The sequence below is a fragment of the Urocitellus parryii genome, chromosome 15 (assembly GCF_045843805.1).
Source record: "Urocitellus parryii isolate mUroPar1 chromosome 15, mUroPar1.hap1, whole genome shotgun sequence".
Lineage (NCBI taxonomy): Eukaryota > Metazoa > Chordata > Mammalia > Rodentia > Sciuridae > Urocitellus > Urocitellus parryii.
Window position 1 is genome coordinate 9,644,436 of NC_135545.1, and position 18,478 is coordinate 9,662,913.

Below are 18,478 nucleotides of genomic sequence, written 5' to 3' on the forward strand. Positions count from 1 at the left end.
CCCAACCAAAAATCTGTTTATCTAAGATCCCAGTAATTAAAGTTTTAAAATAGTCATTTTACTAAATAAAAGTGGAATTAGACATAATTTTTTAAATTTATTTTAGTTGTTGATAGACCTTTATTTCATTTACTTATATGTGGTGCTGAGAATCGAACCCAGTGCCTCACACATGCCAGGCAAGTGTGCTGCTGCTCAGCCCCAGCCCCAGCCCAAGACATCTTTTTAATTAAGTATAAAAGAGAAAAATGAATACTGAGCAGGAAGTAGCAGTTGCTGACGTTCTTATCAGGGAATCAATATCCAGAGAGACTAGGGAATATCATAGTAGTAACTCAATGCTTAGATTTTAGAACCAATGAGACCTGAGTTTGAATCTTAGGTTTGATTTTGTGGAGCTTCGGTTTCTCCTCAAGTGTGAGTTTGGCTCCTTCTGCTGAAAACAACTGAAATAACAAATTTCCTAAAGAGCTCAGATGGTCAGTAAAATACCATAGGACCCAGGAGACAAAAAGGGGAAAGTATGTGGGCCCTGAAACCACTTTTGCCCTCAGGGCATTTGCTGAAGTGGATAAACTTGGGTTTCCTATGTGACCTCCTTACTGGGACAAACAGGCTGAAGTCCTGCCCAGTATAATAAGAGCCAAAGGAGTGGGGATCCCAGAGCACTACACACTCAGGATCCAGAAGACCCTGGAGATGTTTGGAAAGCAGGGGGAGCACAAGACCAAAGGAAAGAAAAACTTGACCCTGAGAATTGGGGGTCATAGACTGCACAGGTTTGCAGCCAGGTTCACATCACCTGTACGATCAGGGTACATTTGCTGAGAGGTTGGGCAGAAACAGTGGAACTGTCATCTAAAATTCCACAAATAATCCTTTCAGACAATGAATAGTAAACAACCACACATGGAAATAAAGCAATAAAAGCAGGAACCAGCAGAAACAACCCTCTGAACAGGTCCACAGAGTTTTCAGACAGAACTCAGTCACATATTAAGTAAAATATCATAAAATTTTTTTCTTTAAAAAAATTTAAGAGCTTGGAAATATCAGCAGGGAACCTCAAACTAAAAACTCTCCTAGCAGATTGGGGAAGGGGGCAGGCAGCCCACACACAGAACTTGTAGAAATGAAAACTATAGTGACCATATATATTGAATTAAACCTAATGAGAGAAATGCAACACAGAAACACAAACACAAAAGAAACCTGAGAAAATAGGAAAGAAAGGTTATGGAGGACAGTGAGAAGGTCCAACACACATTCCAGAATCAGAAGAGAGATGATGCAAAGATAATATTTAAAGATGTGATGGTTGAGAATTGCATACTGATGAGACACCAATAAACCCAGTGAATCATAAGCAGGGAAAATTTTTTTAAATGCAGTGATGACACCCAGCTGTGTGATCTTGGGCAGTTGGTTCCTCTGAAGCCGTTTCTTAATCTGGAAAATAAGAATATGGGTTGAGCGTTCCTTATCCAGAATTCCTGGCATCGCATGTGTTTTTAAGATTTAGGATTTTGGAGTCGGGAGTGCTTGGTATTTTTATATATACATATCTCAAGTTAAAAACAAAATTTGGGGCTGGGGATGTAGTTTGGTGGTAGAACATTTGCGTAGCATGTAGGAGGCCCTGGTTCCATCCTTTGCACCACAAACAAAAAGCCCACAAAACTTATTTGCTTTATTTATACCTTACACACAGAACCTGAAGGTGATTTTATACATTTTTAGTTCACCACCATTTTAACTGCAACCTGTCACCTGAAGTCAGGGGTGGAATTTTCCACATGTGGTGTCAGTACTCAAAAGTTTTGAACTTCGGAGCATTTCAGACTTTTGGATTAGGGATGCTCAGCCTGTCCCAACAATTCCTCAGGAGACTGGTAAGTGCTCAAAACTTGTACACCTATGGTTCCTTCATAGAGTGAAGCTGAGGGAGCCCAAGTGTGAGTGTGCATGGGAGCTGCAGGGCTTACTGGCCTGGAAACCTGGGGAAACACGAGCTTGCCAAGCATCAGCAGCCTGATCTATAAAATGGGTCTCATAGTCCTTACCCTGGATTCAAGCCAAAAATGTTCATAGAGCCATTTAAAAGCCACATGCTACTTTTTTCCAGCAAACTAGTCAACCAGCACATCCAGCACAGGTGACATGGAGAAGGAAGGACACAGGGGTCCTTGGAATCACAGCTGCATGTGAAACGGGTCTCTCCAAACAACTGGTTCACAATTCTCTGAGCCACCTCACCTGCAAAATGAGGACTGAAATTGTACCTACTTCAGGGTTTGGGGGCAGACTAAATGAGTTGATGTAAGTAAATTGCTTGTGCCCAGCACATAGTAGGTTCCCAATAAATGTCAGTGAGTAGAAGAATCTAAGTTGAGGACCTTCTGGTTTCCTCCCTAATTTGTTATCTTCAGTTTCAGCCCTGGTGTTCCCTGGAGTCTTCTGCATCACTGAGTTGACTTGGAAGGCCCATGTTCAACTTCCTCATTTAATAACCTTCCATCTTTCTTTTTTTTTTTTTGGTACCAGGGATTGAGCCCAGGGGCACTTAACCAGAGATCTACATTCCCAGCCTTTTTTATTTTTTAGTTTGAGACAGGGCCTTGCTAAGTTGCTGAGACTGCCCTTGAACTTTTGATCAGCCTCCTGAGCCGCTGGGATTATAGGTGTCTGGCATAACCTTCCTTCTTGTCTTCTGGGGATGGAGCCCAGGGCCTCACACGCTAGACAAGTGCTCTGCCAGCGAGCTGCACCCCCATGTGGCTCCCTGCATCTAGGGCTTTTTTTTTTAATATTTATTTTTTAGTTGTAGTTGGACACAATATCTTTATTTTATTTTTATGTGATGCTAAGGATCAAACCCAGGGCCTCGCACATGCTAGGCAAGCGCTCTACCACTGAGCCACAGTTCCAGCCCTTGCATCTAGAGTTTTCTTTTGAGTAGGTTTACTAAGTTGCTATGCATGCACCAAGCAGCATCCTTAAAGACAGGGTGCCCCAAACTCTGCTGAGAGACTCCCTTAGGTTGTTAGAATCCCACCCCCTCCCTTGAGTCTGGCTCAGTAGGTCTGGGGTGGGGCTTGCAAGTCTGCCTTTTTAACAAGTTCCATAGCTGAACATGAAGATTAGGTGGGGCTGGAGATTCTTCCTCACTGCACTCAGTAATACCCACCATCCTACATGCTCGTGGGTGACAATGGGTTGGTATAACTAGTGGAGCAATTCTAGGTGTGTCTGATCCATTCCTGCCGCAAGTCCTCTCAAACATTCCAATCCCTGCATTTCCCAAAATATCTTATGAAGTACCTAGTTCTGTGTGGTGCTTCCTAATTATGGGGCTCCATGATGAGATACTTTGGGAACCACTGCATTCTCTGTCATACTGTGGATAATTCAAGTTGTACAGTGAGGAAACGCATATAATGTCCACCCTACTAGCTTGATCTCTGATCCACTTAAAACTCTGGTTTGTTGCCCATTGGGTCAGGCAGATCTGGAGCGCCGAGGTCTTGGCTTCAATCTCTGTTCTGTCTGAGCCCAGCCGCTGTGGGCCTCCCTGGGGAGATAGAGGTCTGACTCGGGCAGGAACAAGACTGCCATTCCGGAGAATGAAATGACACACAAACGCAAGCCACAGAGACTTCGTTTGGTTGGGTGCTGCTGTTCCAGATGCCAGTCCATGGTTTGCTGACTAAAGAACAGCGTTTGGTCCCTGCAGACCTTCCAGACCAAGTGTTTGCCTCAGGGCAGGGCCCAAGCTCTTGTTCCTTTGGCTCTCGAGAACCCCCACAGTGGTCCCTTCCATGTCCTTGAAGCGTGGGTAGCTTCAGACAAAGGAAAATGGACTTTCCAATTGTAGCACAGATAGGAGCCGAAGGTGTCAGAAAGGACAAGCTAGCATGCTGGAGGTTGACCCAGCCGAGCTCCGCTGGCACTGGGTGCCTTGGCATGTGCCCTGGTGGGCACTTCTTCCTTAGAGTAAGGTCCTCCTCAAGCACTGACCCAGCAGGCTAGAGCCCCAGGTACTCGGCCAGGAACACAGCGAGGATGCGGCTCAGGTTGTAGACCGTGGGTGGGTGGAGATTGGCCTCGGAGTCAGAAGGTGTGTGCCAGACGGTGGGGAAGGGCGTGGAGATGAGATGGAGCACGGGGACCCCTGAAGGTGAAAGAGGAGACTTGGTCAGGCCTGCTTTGGCCCACAGCTGATCCAGAGACCAGGCCCAGGCCCAGGCTCTGAATAGAGTTTAAATGTATGAGGATACATGCTGGTTTTTTTAAAAATCGGTATACCTTTTGTTTTCATAACAAATTAGAGAAACAATGGATTATGGAGAAAATAGAAGATGAGAAAGATGTCCTTGATTCTCTTTACCAGATATACGTTTTCTCTTTAATAATAACATTTATATTGTACTTGCTGGATTCCAGGCCCTAGCCTAATCTCTCTCTCTCTCTCTCTCTCTCTCTCTCTCTCTCTCTCTCTCTCTCTCTCACACACACACACACACCATACATACACACACACATTTTATCCTTACAGTAAATCCTTTAAGGTAGATAGTTACTGTCACTACCTTCATATTATTTTTAATTTGAGACAGGAACTTGCTATATAGCCTCAGGCTGATCTCAAACTCACAGGCTCCCAAGTAGCTGGGACTATAAAGTGTACATAACCATGCCCGGTTTTAACTTCATTTTTATTGATGTGGAGACTGAGGCAGAAGGAATCAGGGAAATGACTGATTGCCTAAGTTCCCATATCTAGTAAACAGCCAGAATTTGAACCACACCGCCAGGATTGGGTCTGCGCTGCTAACACCTGTACTTATATTGGTTCCTGTCCTCAGAGTACTTGGCCATGTTTGCTCAGATGGAGCAGGTGGATTCTGCCCATCACTCCATCCCTGACACCTAGTTCAGCACCTACCTAGGGAAGCACTCAGCATTCACTGAATGAACCAATAAAGAAGCCATTGTTATAAAGGGTGTAGCTCTGCGGAGGAGCACTTGCCTGGCATGTGCAAGGCCCTGGGTTCATCCCCAGCACCACAAAAAAATAAATACAATAAAACAAAGAAGGCATGGTAAGGATGCCTATTTGTTGACTAAGTAAATTATAGAGTAAAAATGTTAAAACCAGTTTTTAGCATTTACTATACGCCAAGCACTATTGTAAGTAGGCATTTATATACCTGGTCTCATCTAATCATGAGCTCTTGTGAGTATATGTGTGTGTCTGTCAGTCTGTCTCTTCGTTTTTCAGAAGAACTTGACGTAGGCTAAGTAATTATCTTTAGTTCAACCAGTGGTAAGTTGCAGATCCTAGAACCTAGATCTGACTATTCTAATATCTATGTTCTTAACTCCTATACCAGATGTGTTCAACCCTGACTGGACATTAAATTATGTGGGAGCTTTGTAAAGATCATGTAGAGCCCAAGATTGTGAGTACATTTTTTCCCCCCTGTGGTACTGATTGAACCCAGGGCCTTGGGCATGCAAGGCAAGCACTCTACCAACTGAGCTATATCCCCAGCCCTCCAGAGAATAAGATTGTGAACCAGTAGGGCTGAAATGTGATTGGGCAGTTTTTTAACTCCTTTGGCGATTCTGCTGGGCCACCAAGGCCTTGAAAGACTTTAAAAGGAAGAATAAATTTTGCAATCACTGTGGCACAAATAATTAACATTTCTTATGTGCTGTGCACTGGTCCAGATAAGGGCTTTACATTAGCACAATGCTCTCAACAACTTCTGAGCTATCCTCATTTTACAGATGAGGAAACTGAGGCACCAAAAAGTTAAGCAATATGCCACCGGCCCCCACCTGAGAAGGGGCCATTGCCAGGGCTGAGTTGTGGCTTCCTTGAATCCCCATCCCCATTATTCCCTGCTTAGGGCAAGTACCTCTGTGGAGGAAAGGGAGGTGGTCATCTTCCACAGAGCCAGGAGGCTCCCCGGGCTGGAAGTACATCACCTCCTGGGGATGAGACTGCAGCAGGTTCAGACGATGCAGACGCTTTTCTGGAAGTGGTGGGGATTAAAGGCAGGGGTTAGTCCTTGCCAGTCAGAGAAGCCCCAGTTCACAAATTTGAGAGGATCAGTTTCCAGAGACAGAACACTAGTCGTCCCAACATGAATGAATGTTTTTCCCCGCACTCCTCGTCTCACCTAACCCTGAGTCTAGGAGTAGACGCCCCTCTTATTGTCATGATCATGCCCTTTTCACTGATAGGAAATTGAAGCTCAGAGAGGTGAAGCTCACGCCCAAGTTCACAGACTCAGGCTATGAGACCAGCTGTCTCTCCCTGGAGCCTGTTTTTCTTGACCTCTGTGGGATCAGCTTGTTTCATCCCTGGTCCTCAGAGACCAAGCCCTGGGTGAGCCCTTAGACAACAGGTGCCTGGCCCACCAGCTCAGCTCTCCGTCCTGCATCCCAGCTGCACCTGCCTCTGCCGTGTTCACTCTTACCGATGCTCCTCAGCCGATGGAACCAGCGGAGAGTGCGGGGGAAGTGACTGTAGAAGGTTGGGTTGGGTGCTCCCAGAAGATCAAGAAGCACAAAGAGCTCCTAGGGAGAGAGTCCAGGGTGGGACGCGGCCAAGCAGGATCCTGCCAGCCCCACTCCACCTTCTCCCTTCCTTTGCTAGAACTCAGTGGGCCCTGGTCTTACAATAGCCTGGATCCTCGTGGGGCCAGGACTGTGGGGTATGGACTCCATGAGCTGGGCTAGGTGCCGGGAGCCATAAAGAGAGTCCTTGGGTCCCCACTCCTTCAGCGCCTCTTCACCATCCAAGAAGAGCAGCTGTAGTGTCACCGGGGCTGCCTGTGGGAGCAAGTACCCAAAGCCAGCTCACTGCCAACTCTCAGCATCAGTCCACCCACATGCCCTGCCACCTGCACAGTTGGGTAGGACCAAGCCAGAGTGCCTGGGTTTAAATTCACATATTTGCTCATGGCTGAGCAAATATGGGTAAGTTAATAACTTCCTGAGGCCTTAGCTTCCTCATCTGTAAATGGGGTTAATTATAGTTGTATTCATAAGGTAGGCCTGGCATATGATAACTAAACACAGGTTAGCTCTGGTTATTATTCATCAGAATCAGTTTAGTGAGAGAGACCCACAGATGAATTTATAAACAGTGAAATGCAGTCAAGACAGATGCTTCCAGGAACTAATGTTCTGAAAGAGTGCAGCGGAGGGATGTGCTGGCCTAGCTGGGGGATGACCTGGCCTAGAGAAGGCCTGGGGTCTGCTGGGAAGGATGTTCACACTGAGGTGAGGGGTTAGGAGCTGGCCTGCCAGGTGTGGAGCAGAGGGAAGAGTATTTCCAGGCTAGGGAATAACATGGACTAAGCCTGGGGCCATGGAATGGGTCAGAGCAGTTTGAGAGGAGACCAGAGGGGTGAGCAAGGTCCAAGAGAGTTTGGGCTTTGTTATAAGGTCATTGGGGAGCTGGAAAGGGGTTTGAGCAGGGGACAAGCATGTTTTCATTTACTTATTCATTCATTCAATCATTCATTCATTCCATAAACTTCTATTGATGCCCTAGTTTACGTCAGGCAATATTCTGATCCAAGAGATACAGCAAGAAACAAAAGCAGCCAAGCCCCTGACTTCCTAGAGTTTATTCTAGTTGGGAGATAGGCAAACAAAACAGAAAACACCCCAAAGGGCAGGGGGAGGGAAGAATCAAAGTTCACTGGATTAGACAAAAAGGAATGAATGGAAGGGAGCAGGGATGGAAATAGGAAAGACAGTAGAATGAATTGGACATAACTTTCCTATGTTCATATATGATTTATATGACCAGTATAACTCCACATCATGTTCAACCACAAAAATGGGATCCTAATTAGAATAAGTTATACTCCATGCATATGTCAAAATACATTCTACTGTTTTGTGAATCTATAAAGAATAAATTTTAAAATAGTTAACAAAATACTATAAAGCATGAGATGATGACAGGGAGTTACTTTAGGGTGGTTGGGAAAGCCTCTTAGAAGAAATGTGATTGGAGTGGATACCTGAATGGAAGGGAGGAAGGAGATGCCATTGGAGTGGATACCTGAATGGAAGGGAGGAAGGAGGAAAGGCTGATCTGAAAAAAGCACATTCTATACAGAACAAACAGCAAGTGCAAATGTCCAGAAATAGGAGAGGACCCTGAGGGTGTGAGGGACCTGGAGGAGGTAGGTGTGGCTAGAGCAAAGTGAGGGGTGCAGGGTATGAGATGAGACTAGAGGGCTGACAGGCACGCACAGGCCAGTAAGAATTCTGGTTTATGCTTGGAATAAACCAGAAACCTTATTGGAGCCATGGGAAGGTTTGGGCAGAAGTGGGACAGGATCTGACATTTGAGGCACGTGGCTCAGTGCATGGAGTGTACGTTGGGCAAATGACCAAGTCAAGAGTTGGTGGGGGTTTGGACCAAGGTAGAAGAGGCCCGCCCACCCCTCCTCCCACTCCTCCTTCCACCCCTGTTCCTCACCTGCTCCTTGGCCCTGCTCAATAACAGATCAAGGGCCTGGGCCAGCTCCAGTAGCAGGGCACAGGGCACAGCCGAATCCGTGGCCCCTACAAAGGGGCCTGACCCAGGAGGGAAGAGCTTCGAGTCATAATGGCAGGCAAGGGTGAGGTGATGGGCAGCCCCTGGGTCCAGCGTGGCCACTATGTTGCCAAAGTCCAGTGGCCCCAGGGGTGTCAACGCTGTAAAGGGATCCAGTTCTACATGCCAGCCTGCTGTCAGGGTCCTCAGCGTGGCCTCCAGGAACTAGTAGCAAGAAAGAGATGGGAGGGTGGACAGGGACTGGGGAGGAGGTGGGGAGAAGAGCCATGTGACCTGAGCCCTGCAGAATGGCCAGGCTGACTCAGAAGTCCTATTTTGGTTTAAATCATTCCTTTGCCACACTTCTACTGAGTACCAACTGAGTGCCATATATTGGAGTGACCCCACCTCTCTCTCAATGTCAACAAGACTAATCACAGCTTTTTTTTTTTTTTGGTACCAGAGATTGAACCTGGGGCATTCAACCACTGAGCCATATCACAAGCCCTTATATATATATTTTTTAGAGACAGGGTCTTACTGAGTTGCTTAGGGCCGTGCTAAGTCGCTGAGGATGGCTTTGAACTCCCGATCCTCCTGCCTCAACCTCTCAAACTGCTGGGATTACAGGCATGTACTGCCACAATTGGCACAGCTTACTCTTAAACATTGCTATGTGCAAGCCCTGTTCTAGGAACTCTGTGGGTTACAACCATCAACAAATGGCCTCATGAGGGGAACAAAGTCCCAGAGAGGTTTAGAAACTAATACTGGGTGAGGTGGATTGGAAACATGGTATCTGGAAGGCAATGTAGAGATGTTACACCACCAGTTCTGAAGTCTACCCACTTCAAACCCCAGGTCTACCATTTATTAGCTGTGGGATTCTGGGCCTCAGTTTCCTCATCTGCATAATGATTATCATACTGGTTCTCACCTCATAGGGCTATTTTCTGGGTGTGCCTAGCACACAGTAAACCTTCAGCAGGGACAGTGCAAACTGGTAGTGTGTGCATGCTTGGGACTCCAGACTCAGATTAACTCCAGGGGATCTTGGACAGGCTGCCTATTTCCCAATTACTGGCTAGAGATTCAGGGATTAGAGATAGGACCCTTTACCTTTCTGACTTGGAGATTGCCTGGGCTACCAGGGGTTCGCACAATCAACAGAGGACGCAGGTAAGTACTCCAGAGACGCTGTGGGTCTAGTTGCCCCACCACCCGTCGCAGCCTGTCTTCTGGGAGGCTTCCAATCGGCGGGGCCTTGAAAGGAAATGGGATACGGAAGAGAAGAATGAAAGCAACCCCCATTTCGATCCTATCCCGGGCGCCGTTGCCCCCAAGGAGCCCCTATTTCTTTTGGCAGAGCCTCCAGGATTGGAGAGTTCTAGGATAAATCCTAGGTTCAGGAAAAGTCCCTCAAAATCCATCGAGTCCAGCCTACCTCAATCCTGACCGGGAAATGGAACTCCGGTGAGAGGAAGAGAGACTTCCAAATAATTAACTTGAGGCATAAAGCCCAGATCTCCCAACCTTACTACTTCAGACGCTACCTCTTAAAGGAGAGCTACTATTACAGGACAAGATAGAAGATTTATTCCGTTGGTAAAGGCATGGGCTCAAATGACGGACAAGGTGGCACCTGCGGCTAGGGCCATACGATACAGCCACGTCAACCGAAACTGGGGAAGGGGAAGTGGGAAACACGTACTCCTGCGGTGCCCTTCCCCTGCCCGTCCTCACCCGCAGCCGCCGGCCCTGCGACAGCTCCTCAGTCCCGCGGTGCCAGCTGCTCCAGATGATGTAGAACGCGGAGCCCACGGCCAGCGCCAGCAGCAGCACGGGCAACAGCTGCACCCGCGGTAGCAGGCGGCGCTTGGGCAATGAGGGTGGCTCCGTGAGGCCACGTTCCCCGAGCCTCAACCGGGGTCGACCGCGGCCCCCGGAAGGCATGGCAGCTTTGCCCTGAAACCGGTCGGGGACCGCGGATTGAGTTTAGGCCCAGCCAAGTTCCGCCCCATGGAATCACAAACCCAATGAGCAACAAGAGAGGCTAGACCATCCCACCCGAGCGGGCAGTGAAACCAATGGAAATTCATGTGCTGAGGACACGCCTCCCTGACTCCCTGAGGCATTGGGGTTGGTTCCCCTAAGGGTTGCACAACCCTAAAGGGAGCACGAAAGGAATAGGGACCGCCTCCGAGGAGGAGGAAAATCCAATGAGCAGCGTTTGATCAGGGAAAACACCGGGCCACACAGGTCCACGCCCCTCCCGGATGTAGGCTTGGGATTGGTTGCGCAGGGTCGGAAAGATCAATAGATACGTCGAGGAACGGTCCCTGAAGAAGAAGGAGCTGTGACTATCCCTGAAGCGAGGAGAGGATTGGCTTCGCGGGGCCGCGCCCCCGAAGACAGGGCCGGCGGGCATTTGGAAATGGCGTGTCGTTTCCCTCCTTCGATCTATACTATTCTACAACGAAATTATTTGAGTCCGGACCCCGTTTCTCCTCTCCATTGTTGTGAGCATCTGTCCCGTACGGTCCTGAGGGGCCTCGAGCCACTACTGGAGGCTTTTACCCCATCCCTGCGCAACGGGCGGGGATCGCTATGGCAACAGACCACGCCCCCTGCCCAAAGGTTGGTTTGAGCAGGCGCCCACGGAAGTGGGCCGCAGGAAGCGGAAGTCCCGCCTCTCCTCTCGCCTCTTCAGAGGCCGAAGCAACGCGGAGGAGACCGTAGCGACTTGAAGACGCAGCTACCACCATGTGAGGCTGGGCTGGGATTAGGCGGCTAGTGCCAGGTTGAGGGTGTAAATTTGGCCGATTTACGGTGGAAGGGGTTGAGCAGAGCCTGGGCGGAGGGAGAGGTCTTAGCGGATGAAGTGGCGTACTTTTCTCCTGAAGAGTTTGAGAACCGGCGTGGGTTCTTTGGCGGATCTTGCGTTCGGGAAAAGGGACTGCTTTATTACATAACGGACTAGAGCTTTCCTAGTTAGTCTTGTTCAAGTGAATTTTAAGGGGAAGCTATGTAGATTAAAGAACCTCGGGGAGGGAAGTGCGGACTGTTAGAAGTGACGATTCGCTGTAAGGGACATAGCCACATCATTTAAGCGGCAGATGGGTGGCTTTTACAGTAACAAGTCACTGAAGTGATTTTGATTATTTATTCGGCAGATATTACATTGAATGCTCATGTGTTGGGCACTGTTTTGGGATGCATCAGTGAATAAAAGGTCCTCGCCCCCAAGAAAAAGTTCCCACAAAGGTTTATTAGGAGACGGGAGTAGGCAGGCCAGAGTTAGAGTAATAAACGAGTATAGGGTATGTTAGGTGATCAGAGCTTCGAATAAAGAAATAATCAAGTAGGGTATAGACAATGGGGAATGCCAGTACCTTAATAACTATCACAAGAAGGAACATTTGAGCAAAGACCTGAAGAAAATGAGATACTGAATTACATAGTTATTTGGGGGTTCCAGGCAGAGGGAAAAACAAGTGTACAGACCTTGAAGTGAAAGTTTGCCTCCTGTATTCAAAGACCACCCAGGAGGCCAGTGTGGCAGAAATAGAGTGAGAGGGGGCAGATGTAGGGTACTGGGAAAAGTAGGTTTTCCTTTTATCACAAGATGGGACATGGAGGTTTAGGCCTTGGAAAGAAATGGTCAGATTGTGGATGTAGATTTGATGTAGGAGGTGATGAATTAAGTAGACATCAGAGTCCCTGCCCAGAGAACTGGAAAGATGTAGTTACCAACAGAGATGGGGAGTACTGAGGATAGAGCAGGTTGAGGTAGTCAGACAGTCGGGAACTCAGCCTGGGACAGGCGAAGTTAGAAACGTCTGTCGGGCATCCAGGTGATGTTGCCAAGACAGATGAGAATGGGTGTTGTAGGGCAAGGCCTTGATCACTCATGCTCCCAGCCTAAGCCCTTCTCACCTCTGGGTTCTATACTTGCTTATTCAGGAGCCTCCTCAACAAGCCCAAGAGTGAGATGACCCCAGAGGAGCTGCAGAAGCGGGAGGAGGAGGAATTTAACACAGGTCCACTCTCTGTGCTCACACAGTCAGTCAAGAACAACACCCAAGTGCTCATCAACTGCCGCAACAACAAGAAACTCTTGGGCCGTGTGAAGGCCTTTGACAGGTAAGCAAAGGGTGTAGATGTAGAAACGCTGCCTCAGCTCTGGTCTGAAGAGCCTGAATAAAAGACTTCTTGGAAGCCATAGAACAGCAGAGGGGAAGGGCATCTTAACACCACAAGGTATGGCTGTCTCTCCTTGCCCTCCCGCTACAGTTATTACATAATTAGAGCATCCACCCCCATTGGGTACTATTTTAGGCTCTGGAGACACAACAGTGACTAACACAAACATGGTTCCTGTATTCCAGGAGTTTATACTCTCAGAAAGGAAACCAATGGAATGCACATAAATGTGTGTCATACGTGACAATGGGTTTTCTGAAGAAAAATAAAACAAGAGTGTAGACTGTTGGGAAAGAGTCACTTCATCCCACTGTGCCTTGCATTCCTGCTCTAGAGACTAGGGATAACAATGTTTATATAATAGTGGTTTATATGATATTATTTTTCTTATGAAGGTGAGTCTCTGCTTTTCTCCACCTCCATTAGCCTTCCAGCCCTCGGCCACCCTTTCCTGCCATGTTTGACTCCCATGCACTCACATATAGGTGTTCAGGAGTTCCTTTGTGGAGTTAAGAGGTGTCTGTGTGTTATAGCAATGGGATTTTTGTTGTTGTGGGCTTTTTTTTTTTTTTAATGGGCATGTGCCACTGTGTCCAACTTTCCCTGCCAATTTCACCTCACAGTACCTCTCATACAAAGCTCCCTCACCCTCCTCCTCCTTTTTTGGTGTTGCTGGGGATTGAATTTAGGGTGCTAGGCAGATGCTCCACCACTGAGCTATACCCCTGCTGATTCTCTTCATATCACCACCTGACGGTATATTCTAGATCCCTGTTCCCTTGTTTCTTGCTCTTCTCCTGGCTGCGGTGCACACCACAAGGGCAGGCATGTTTTACTCACTGCCCTGGTGGTTGTGTTTCAAAAGATGTGTGTCGGCTGCATTTAGAAAGCATTTGTTGAATGAGCCAGTCCCTTGCTGTCATCACACATGCCCACCCAGCACTGTGAGGACAGGGACAACAGGACTGGAGCACAAATATCAGGTGCCACCTCAGGTCCCAGCACCCCAGGAGCCTCTAGGTCTCCAGAAGAAGGTGCTTTTCTGCTGCTCCTCCTAAATACTTAAGTTAACCACACATGAGGAGCTGTGTTTGCCTTTACTCTGTGCCAGGCTGTGCTCTGAGTGCTTTTCAGAAATGCTATATTTATTCATCTGATCTTCACAGCAGTCCTATGAGAAAGGAACCATGATTGTTTCCATTTTAGAGAAGAGGAAACTGAGGCACAGGGGGATAAAGTCCTTTGTTCAAGCCTCTCTAAAAACATGGAGATGAAGCCCAGCTGTCCTTGGCCCAGGGCCTGCACCCTTCTTTATACCATGCTGCTGGGCAGAGGAAGGGTATTTAGAAGATTCCCCATCAACAACAACTACTCTTGCTTCCCTACTCCCTGCCCCACCAGGCACTGCAACATGGTGCTGGAGAATGTGAAGGAGATGTGGACCGAGGTCCCCAAGAGTGGCAAGGGCAAGAAGAAGTCCAAGCCAGTCAACAAGGACCGCTACATCTCCAAGATGTTTCTGCGTGGAGACTCCGTCATTGTGGTCCTTCGGAACCCCCTCATCGCTGGCAAGTAGGGGCTCCTTCCCACTGTCAGAACTTGCTTCCCTGTCCTGTGAAGACCTGCCCTTTGTGATCGGAATAATAAAGTCCTGTTTTGTTTTTGCTTTTGTTTTTTAAATCCTGGTGGTATCTGTCTATTCCCAGGGCCTTGTGAATGGGGCAGCCTTGGGAGAGAGGGAGAGGAGCACCTGGATGTGGGGCTAAATGCTGATTCCAGAGCCCCTGAGCAGGTGATGAGGCGCTTTCTCTGCCCTATCCAGGCCTCACTTCTGGAACTACCCATGAAGTGGATAGGTTAGACACAAATGACCTCACTGAGAGCCCAACTCAATTTTCTTTTGGTCTTTTTTTCCCACTTGTCCTGTGAGCAGACATCCCCCAGGTGTCTAGCTGTATGTCATAATACTAGGGACACAGTGGTGTCTGGGAATCCCACCCTGCCCTTGCAGGTGGAGGAGTGGGTGTGCACTTGGGGCAGGCAGCACTCTGATACTGTTAGGATGCCAGGCTCAGTGCTCCAAGGTGTCCTCCATTTTCTAGAAGAGGGAGCTGAGGCACAGCAGAGTGATGTCACTTCCCAGGGACATTCAGCTGGGAGGTGATGGTATGATTCAAACCTGCCCGCTCCTGGTCCTGTGACTTCTGGTCCTGAGCTCTGCTGCCCCTCAAATTACAGCATACTTAATTCTCTACAAACTCAAGGAGGCCTTACTTATTGGGAGGATTAAGGACGATCTTCATCTTGCTGTAGTGTGCTCGGATGCATTCTGTCTTCCATCCTTGGATCTCTGTCTTCCAGATAGGGCCAAACTGCAGGTGGGTGCAGGAGTTGGCAGGCCTGAGGTCAGGATTAAATTAGATGTTAGCTGCATTCTTGAGCTGTGGAAGGCATATCTTGAATTACTCTGAGCCTTGGGGCAGAGCTGGGTCACTGCAGCAGAGAGGGAGCTGGCATGCAGGGTCAGAAAAGATATACATTTCCTCAGTGCTCAGCATTTCATTGATGCAACCATTATTGGGCAGATATTAGAGCTCTCTCATTTATAGATGAGACAGCTGAGCCCCAGAGAAGGTAAATGACTTGCCTGGGGTCACCCAGTGGAAAAGGGAGGCCTTATTTATTGTGGAGGATTAGAAAACAAAGCAGCTGAGTGTGGTGGCAACATCTGGAATTCTAGGAACTCCAGAGGCTGAGGCAAGAGGATTCCAAGTTCAAGGCCAGCCTCAGCAACTTAGTAAGACCCTGTCTCAAAAAGGACTGGGGTCAATAGTAGAGCTGTCCTGGGTTCAATCCCTAGTACTGCAAAAATAAAACAACAAAAAATAACTGATTGTTTTTTTTTTTTTTTTTGCATCCAACCTGGAAAGCCATGCCCTTACAAACAGCCTTAACTATTAGGAAGCAGGATGGAGCTGTACCATTCTTACCTGGAAAGTGGGGGCAGTGATGCTATCGTGGGCGGCCGCCCTGGGGCTCTGATTCTTGTACAGGAGCAGAACCAGCACAAAACTCTCACAGTCAGATTTGAATCTCTTTCATCCCTCTGCTTATTGACTTACCAGGAAATGGAAATTGGTTTGCCTGCCTTGCAAACTGGCATCAGAGATGTAAGTGTTGAGCACCATGCTGGGCATCAGTCTGAATTTCCCTCTTCATCTCTTCCCCCACCCTGATGCCCCAAATGCTTTCGAATTGCCTCCTCCTTTGGTGCTGAAAATCGGAGAAGTTTTTGCAGCAGTACCATGAGGCAAACTGGCAAAGTAAAATCTTTGGTCATGTACCTTGGACCAGTCAGTGTCCTAGTGAAGTCAGGCAACCCTAGGATGTAGGTATTACTGTCTCTCCATTTTCAAGAAATGGACACAGAGAATTTGGGGATTTTCCCCAAGTGACACAGATATTAAGTAGCCAGACTTCAGATATGCACCAGGCTGGTCCCTTCAGCTTTCCTCTTTCCATATTGCCCTTCTAGAGAAGCAGCCCTCAAAAATGATGCACATGCGCAGGACACAGTGATGCACACCTGTAATCCCAATGGTTCCAGAGGCTGAGGCAGGAGGATTGCGAGTTCAATGCCAGCCTCAGCAACAGTGAGGTGCTAAGCAACCCAGGGAGACTCTGTCCCTAATTAAAGCACAAAATAGGGCTGGGGATGTAGCTCAGTGGTCAAGTGCCCCTGAATTCAATCCCTGGTACTCTTCCCCCCCCCTCCCCCCGCAAAAAAAAAAAAAAATAGAAAAAGATGAGCATGGGGCTGGGGTTGTGGCTCAGGGGTAGAGCGCTCACCTAGCCGTGCAAGGCCCTAGGTTTGATTCTCGGCACTACATAAAAATAAGTTAAATAAAGATATTGTGTCCAACTACAACTAAAAACTAAATAATAAATAAATAAATTTAAAATAAGTTATGGTGTACATCTGCAATTAAAAAATATTAACAAAAAAGATGTATATGTTTGCACACATGTGCTTATAATTTTAATTTGTATATATGGCCAGGCACAGTGGCACATGCCTGTAATCCCAGCAGCTTGGGAGGCTGAGGCAGGAGGATGGGAAGTTTGAGGCCAGCCTCAGCAAGTCAGCAAAACTCTGTCTCAAAAAAATAAAAGGGGGCTAGGGATATAGCTCAGTGGTAGAGTGCTTGTCTTGCTCGTTCAAACTGCAGCACCAGGGGCTGGGGATGTGGCTCAAGTGGTAGCGCGCTCGCCTGGCGTGCATGCGGCCCGGGTTCGATCCTCAGCACCACATACAAACAAAGATGTTGTGTCCGCCGATAAATTAAAAAATAAATAAATATTAAAATTCTCTCTCTTCTCTCCCTCTCTCTTTAAAAAAAAAAAAAAAAAAAAAACTGCAGCACCAAAAATAAATTAGTGTTTGAGTGCCCTAGGTTCAATCCCTAATACCAAAACAAAAAAACTTTAGTTTGTATGTGTCTTAAACAGTTAAGTATTAGGAGATTACATGTAATATCCCCAACTGGGGATTTTCTTAGGCAGGGGGGACAGTGGCAGCATGTGGCCAATGTTGAACAAGACCCCCACAGACCCTCTCCAAGCCATGCAGCTCGTCTCGGTTGTTGCCCTTTGTGTCCTGGCCAAGAAGATTCTCCCACCCAGAAAGAGAAAAGGCAATGGTTTCTCATGTTTTATTTACCAGGGCCCTACCCTGTGGCTCCCACCCCACTAGAACCCAGAGGGGTAGGGGTGGGGGTCCAGCAGGGCCATAAGCTTAGACTCCAAGTTCAGCTATGGGACACATCTGTCCGGGAGCTAGGGACCCAGGGAAACAGCACTCAGATACTAACTAAATCTATGGGTGGGGATGGTTGAGAGGTGAGGGCACTGCATGTGTACGGGTGGTCCAAACACAGGATGAGGCCGTCATCTTCCCCCCAGTCCTTGCAGTTCCAGGGCCACCCATTGCAGGAGGGTGGGGTGTGCATACTCTCCCAGCTGCTCTGGATAGGAGGTGTCCCTTCAGGCCTGCCTTGAATTGCCTGGGTCTGTATCTCCGCCCGAGTCCTCTCATTCTGTTTCCAGCTCTCAGCTCTCCCACGAGGTCCAGGCCTTCTGACCCAACCCATGGCTTATGTCACCAGTGTAACATGTCCAAAGAGCATTCTTGGTTCTCCCCTCCCTGAACCCCATCTCCCCACCTTTCCTCACTCTCCCACCCCAGACCCAGGAGCCCTCCTTGACCCTTTGCCACCACACTTCCTCATGACATCCAAAGCAGGTCCTCTCTACCTTTGCAATAACTTCAGAATCCACCTGCTTCTCACCTCTCTGTGGGCTCAGTATTTGTCCACCCCCCCACACCAGCCCCCACCCTCTGGGCTCCTGGCTTCCACTCCTGCCCGTTAATCCATTTCCTGTAGAGCAGGAGATTGATCCATTTGAAACAGCCCAGGAAACACTCCTGCTAAAATCTTCATTGCACCTGGAATAAAATCCAATTCCTGTGCTCCTCATCTGTGGGCCTCTACCCCACTCCAACCCCCTCAGCCTCCTGTTCTGCAGCCACTGGACAGGTCCCTCCTGCCCCAAGGCCTTTGCACATGCTTTCTTCTACCTAAAATCTTGTCTTCCAATTCTCTCCGAAGTTGTCACCTTAACCTCTTTCAGGTATTCAGAAGTGAT

The 18,478-nt window shown here is 48.1% G+C and overlaps 2 protein-coding genes across 3 annotated transcripts; one reads left to right on the plus strand and one right to left on the minus strand.

The window, feature by feature from the left end:
- Positions 1-178: 178 nt before the first annotated feature.
- Qpctl (glutaminyl-peptide cyclotransferase like) lies at positions 179-10,574 on the minus strand. 2 transcript variants are annotated; one of them, XR_003302125.2, is made up of 8 exons: positions 10,313-10,574; positions 9,689-9,832; positions 8,513-8,794; positions 6,691-6,843; positions 6,489-6,588; positions 5,925-6,041; positions 3,322-4,171; positions 179-1,449 (listed from the first exon to the last, which is right to left on the minus strand). XR_003302125.2 is itself a non-coding variant. In XM_026403759.2 (7 exons), the coding sequence occupies exons 1-7, from the start codon at positions 10,520-10,522 to the stop codon at positions 4,026-4,028; spliced, it is 1,152 nt and encodes a 383-aa protein (XP_026259544.1). In that variant the 5' UTR covers positions 10,523-10,574; the 3' UTR covers positions 1,459-4,025. The 2 variants fall into 2 exon arrangements, 1 of the variants encoding a protein (XP_026259544.1); XM_026403759.2 differs by lacking the exon at positions 179-1,449 and having other exon boundaries at positions 1,459-4,171.
- Positions 10,575-11,228: 654 nt separating this feature from the next.
- Positions 11,229-14,452, plus strand: Snrpd2 (small nuclear ribonucleoprotein D2 polypeptide). The gene is made up of 3 exons (XM_026403761.2): positions 11,229-11,334; positions 12,533-12,712; positions 14,174-14,452. Coding segments are annotated over exons 1-3 (357 nt in total). The 5' UTR covers positions 11,229-11,332; the 3' UTR covers positions 14,349-14,452.
- The last annotated feature ends 4,026 nt before the right edge of the window (positions 14,453-18,478 follow it).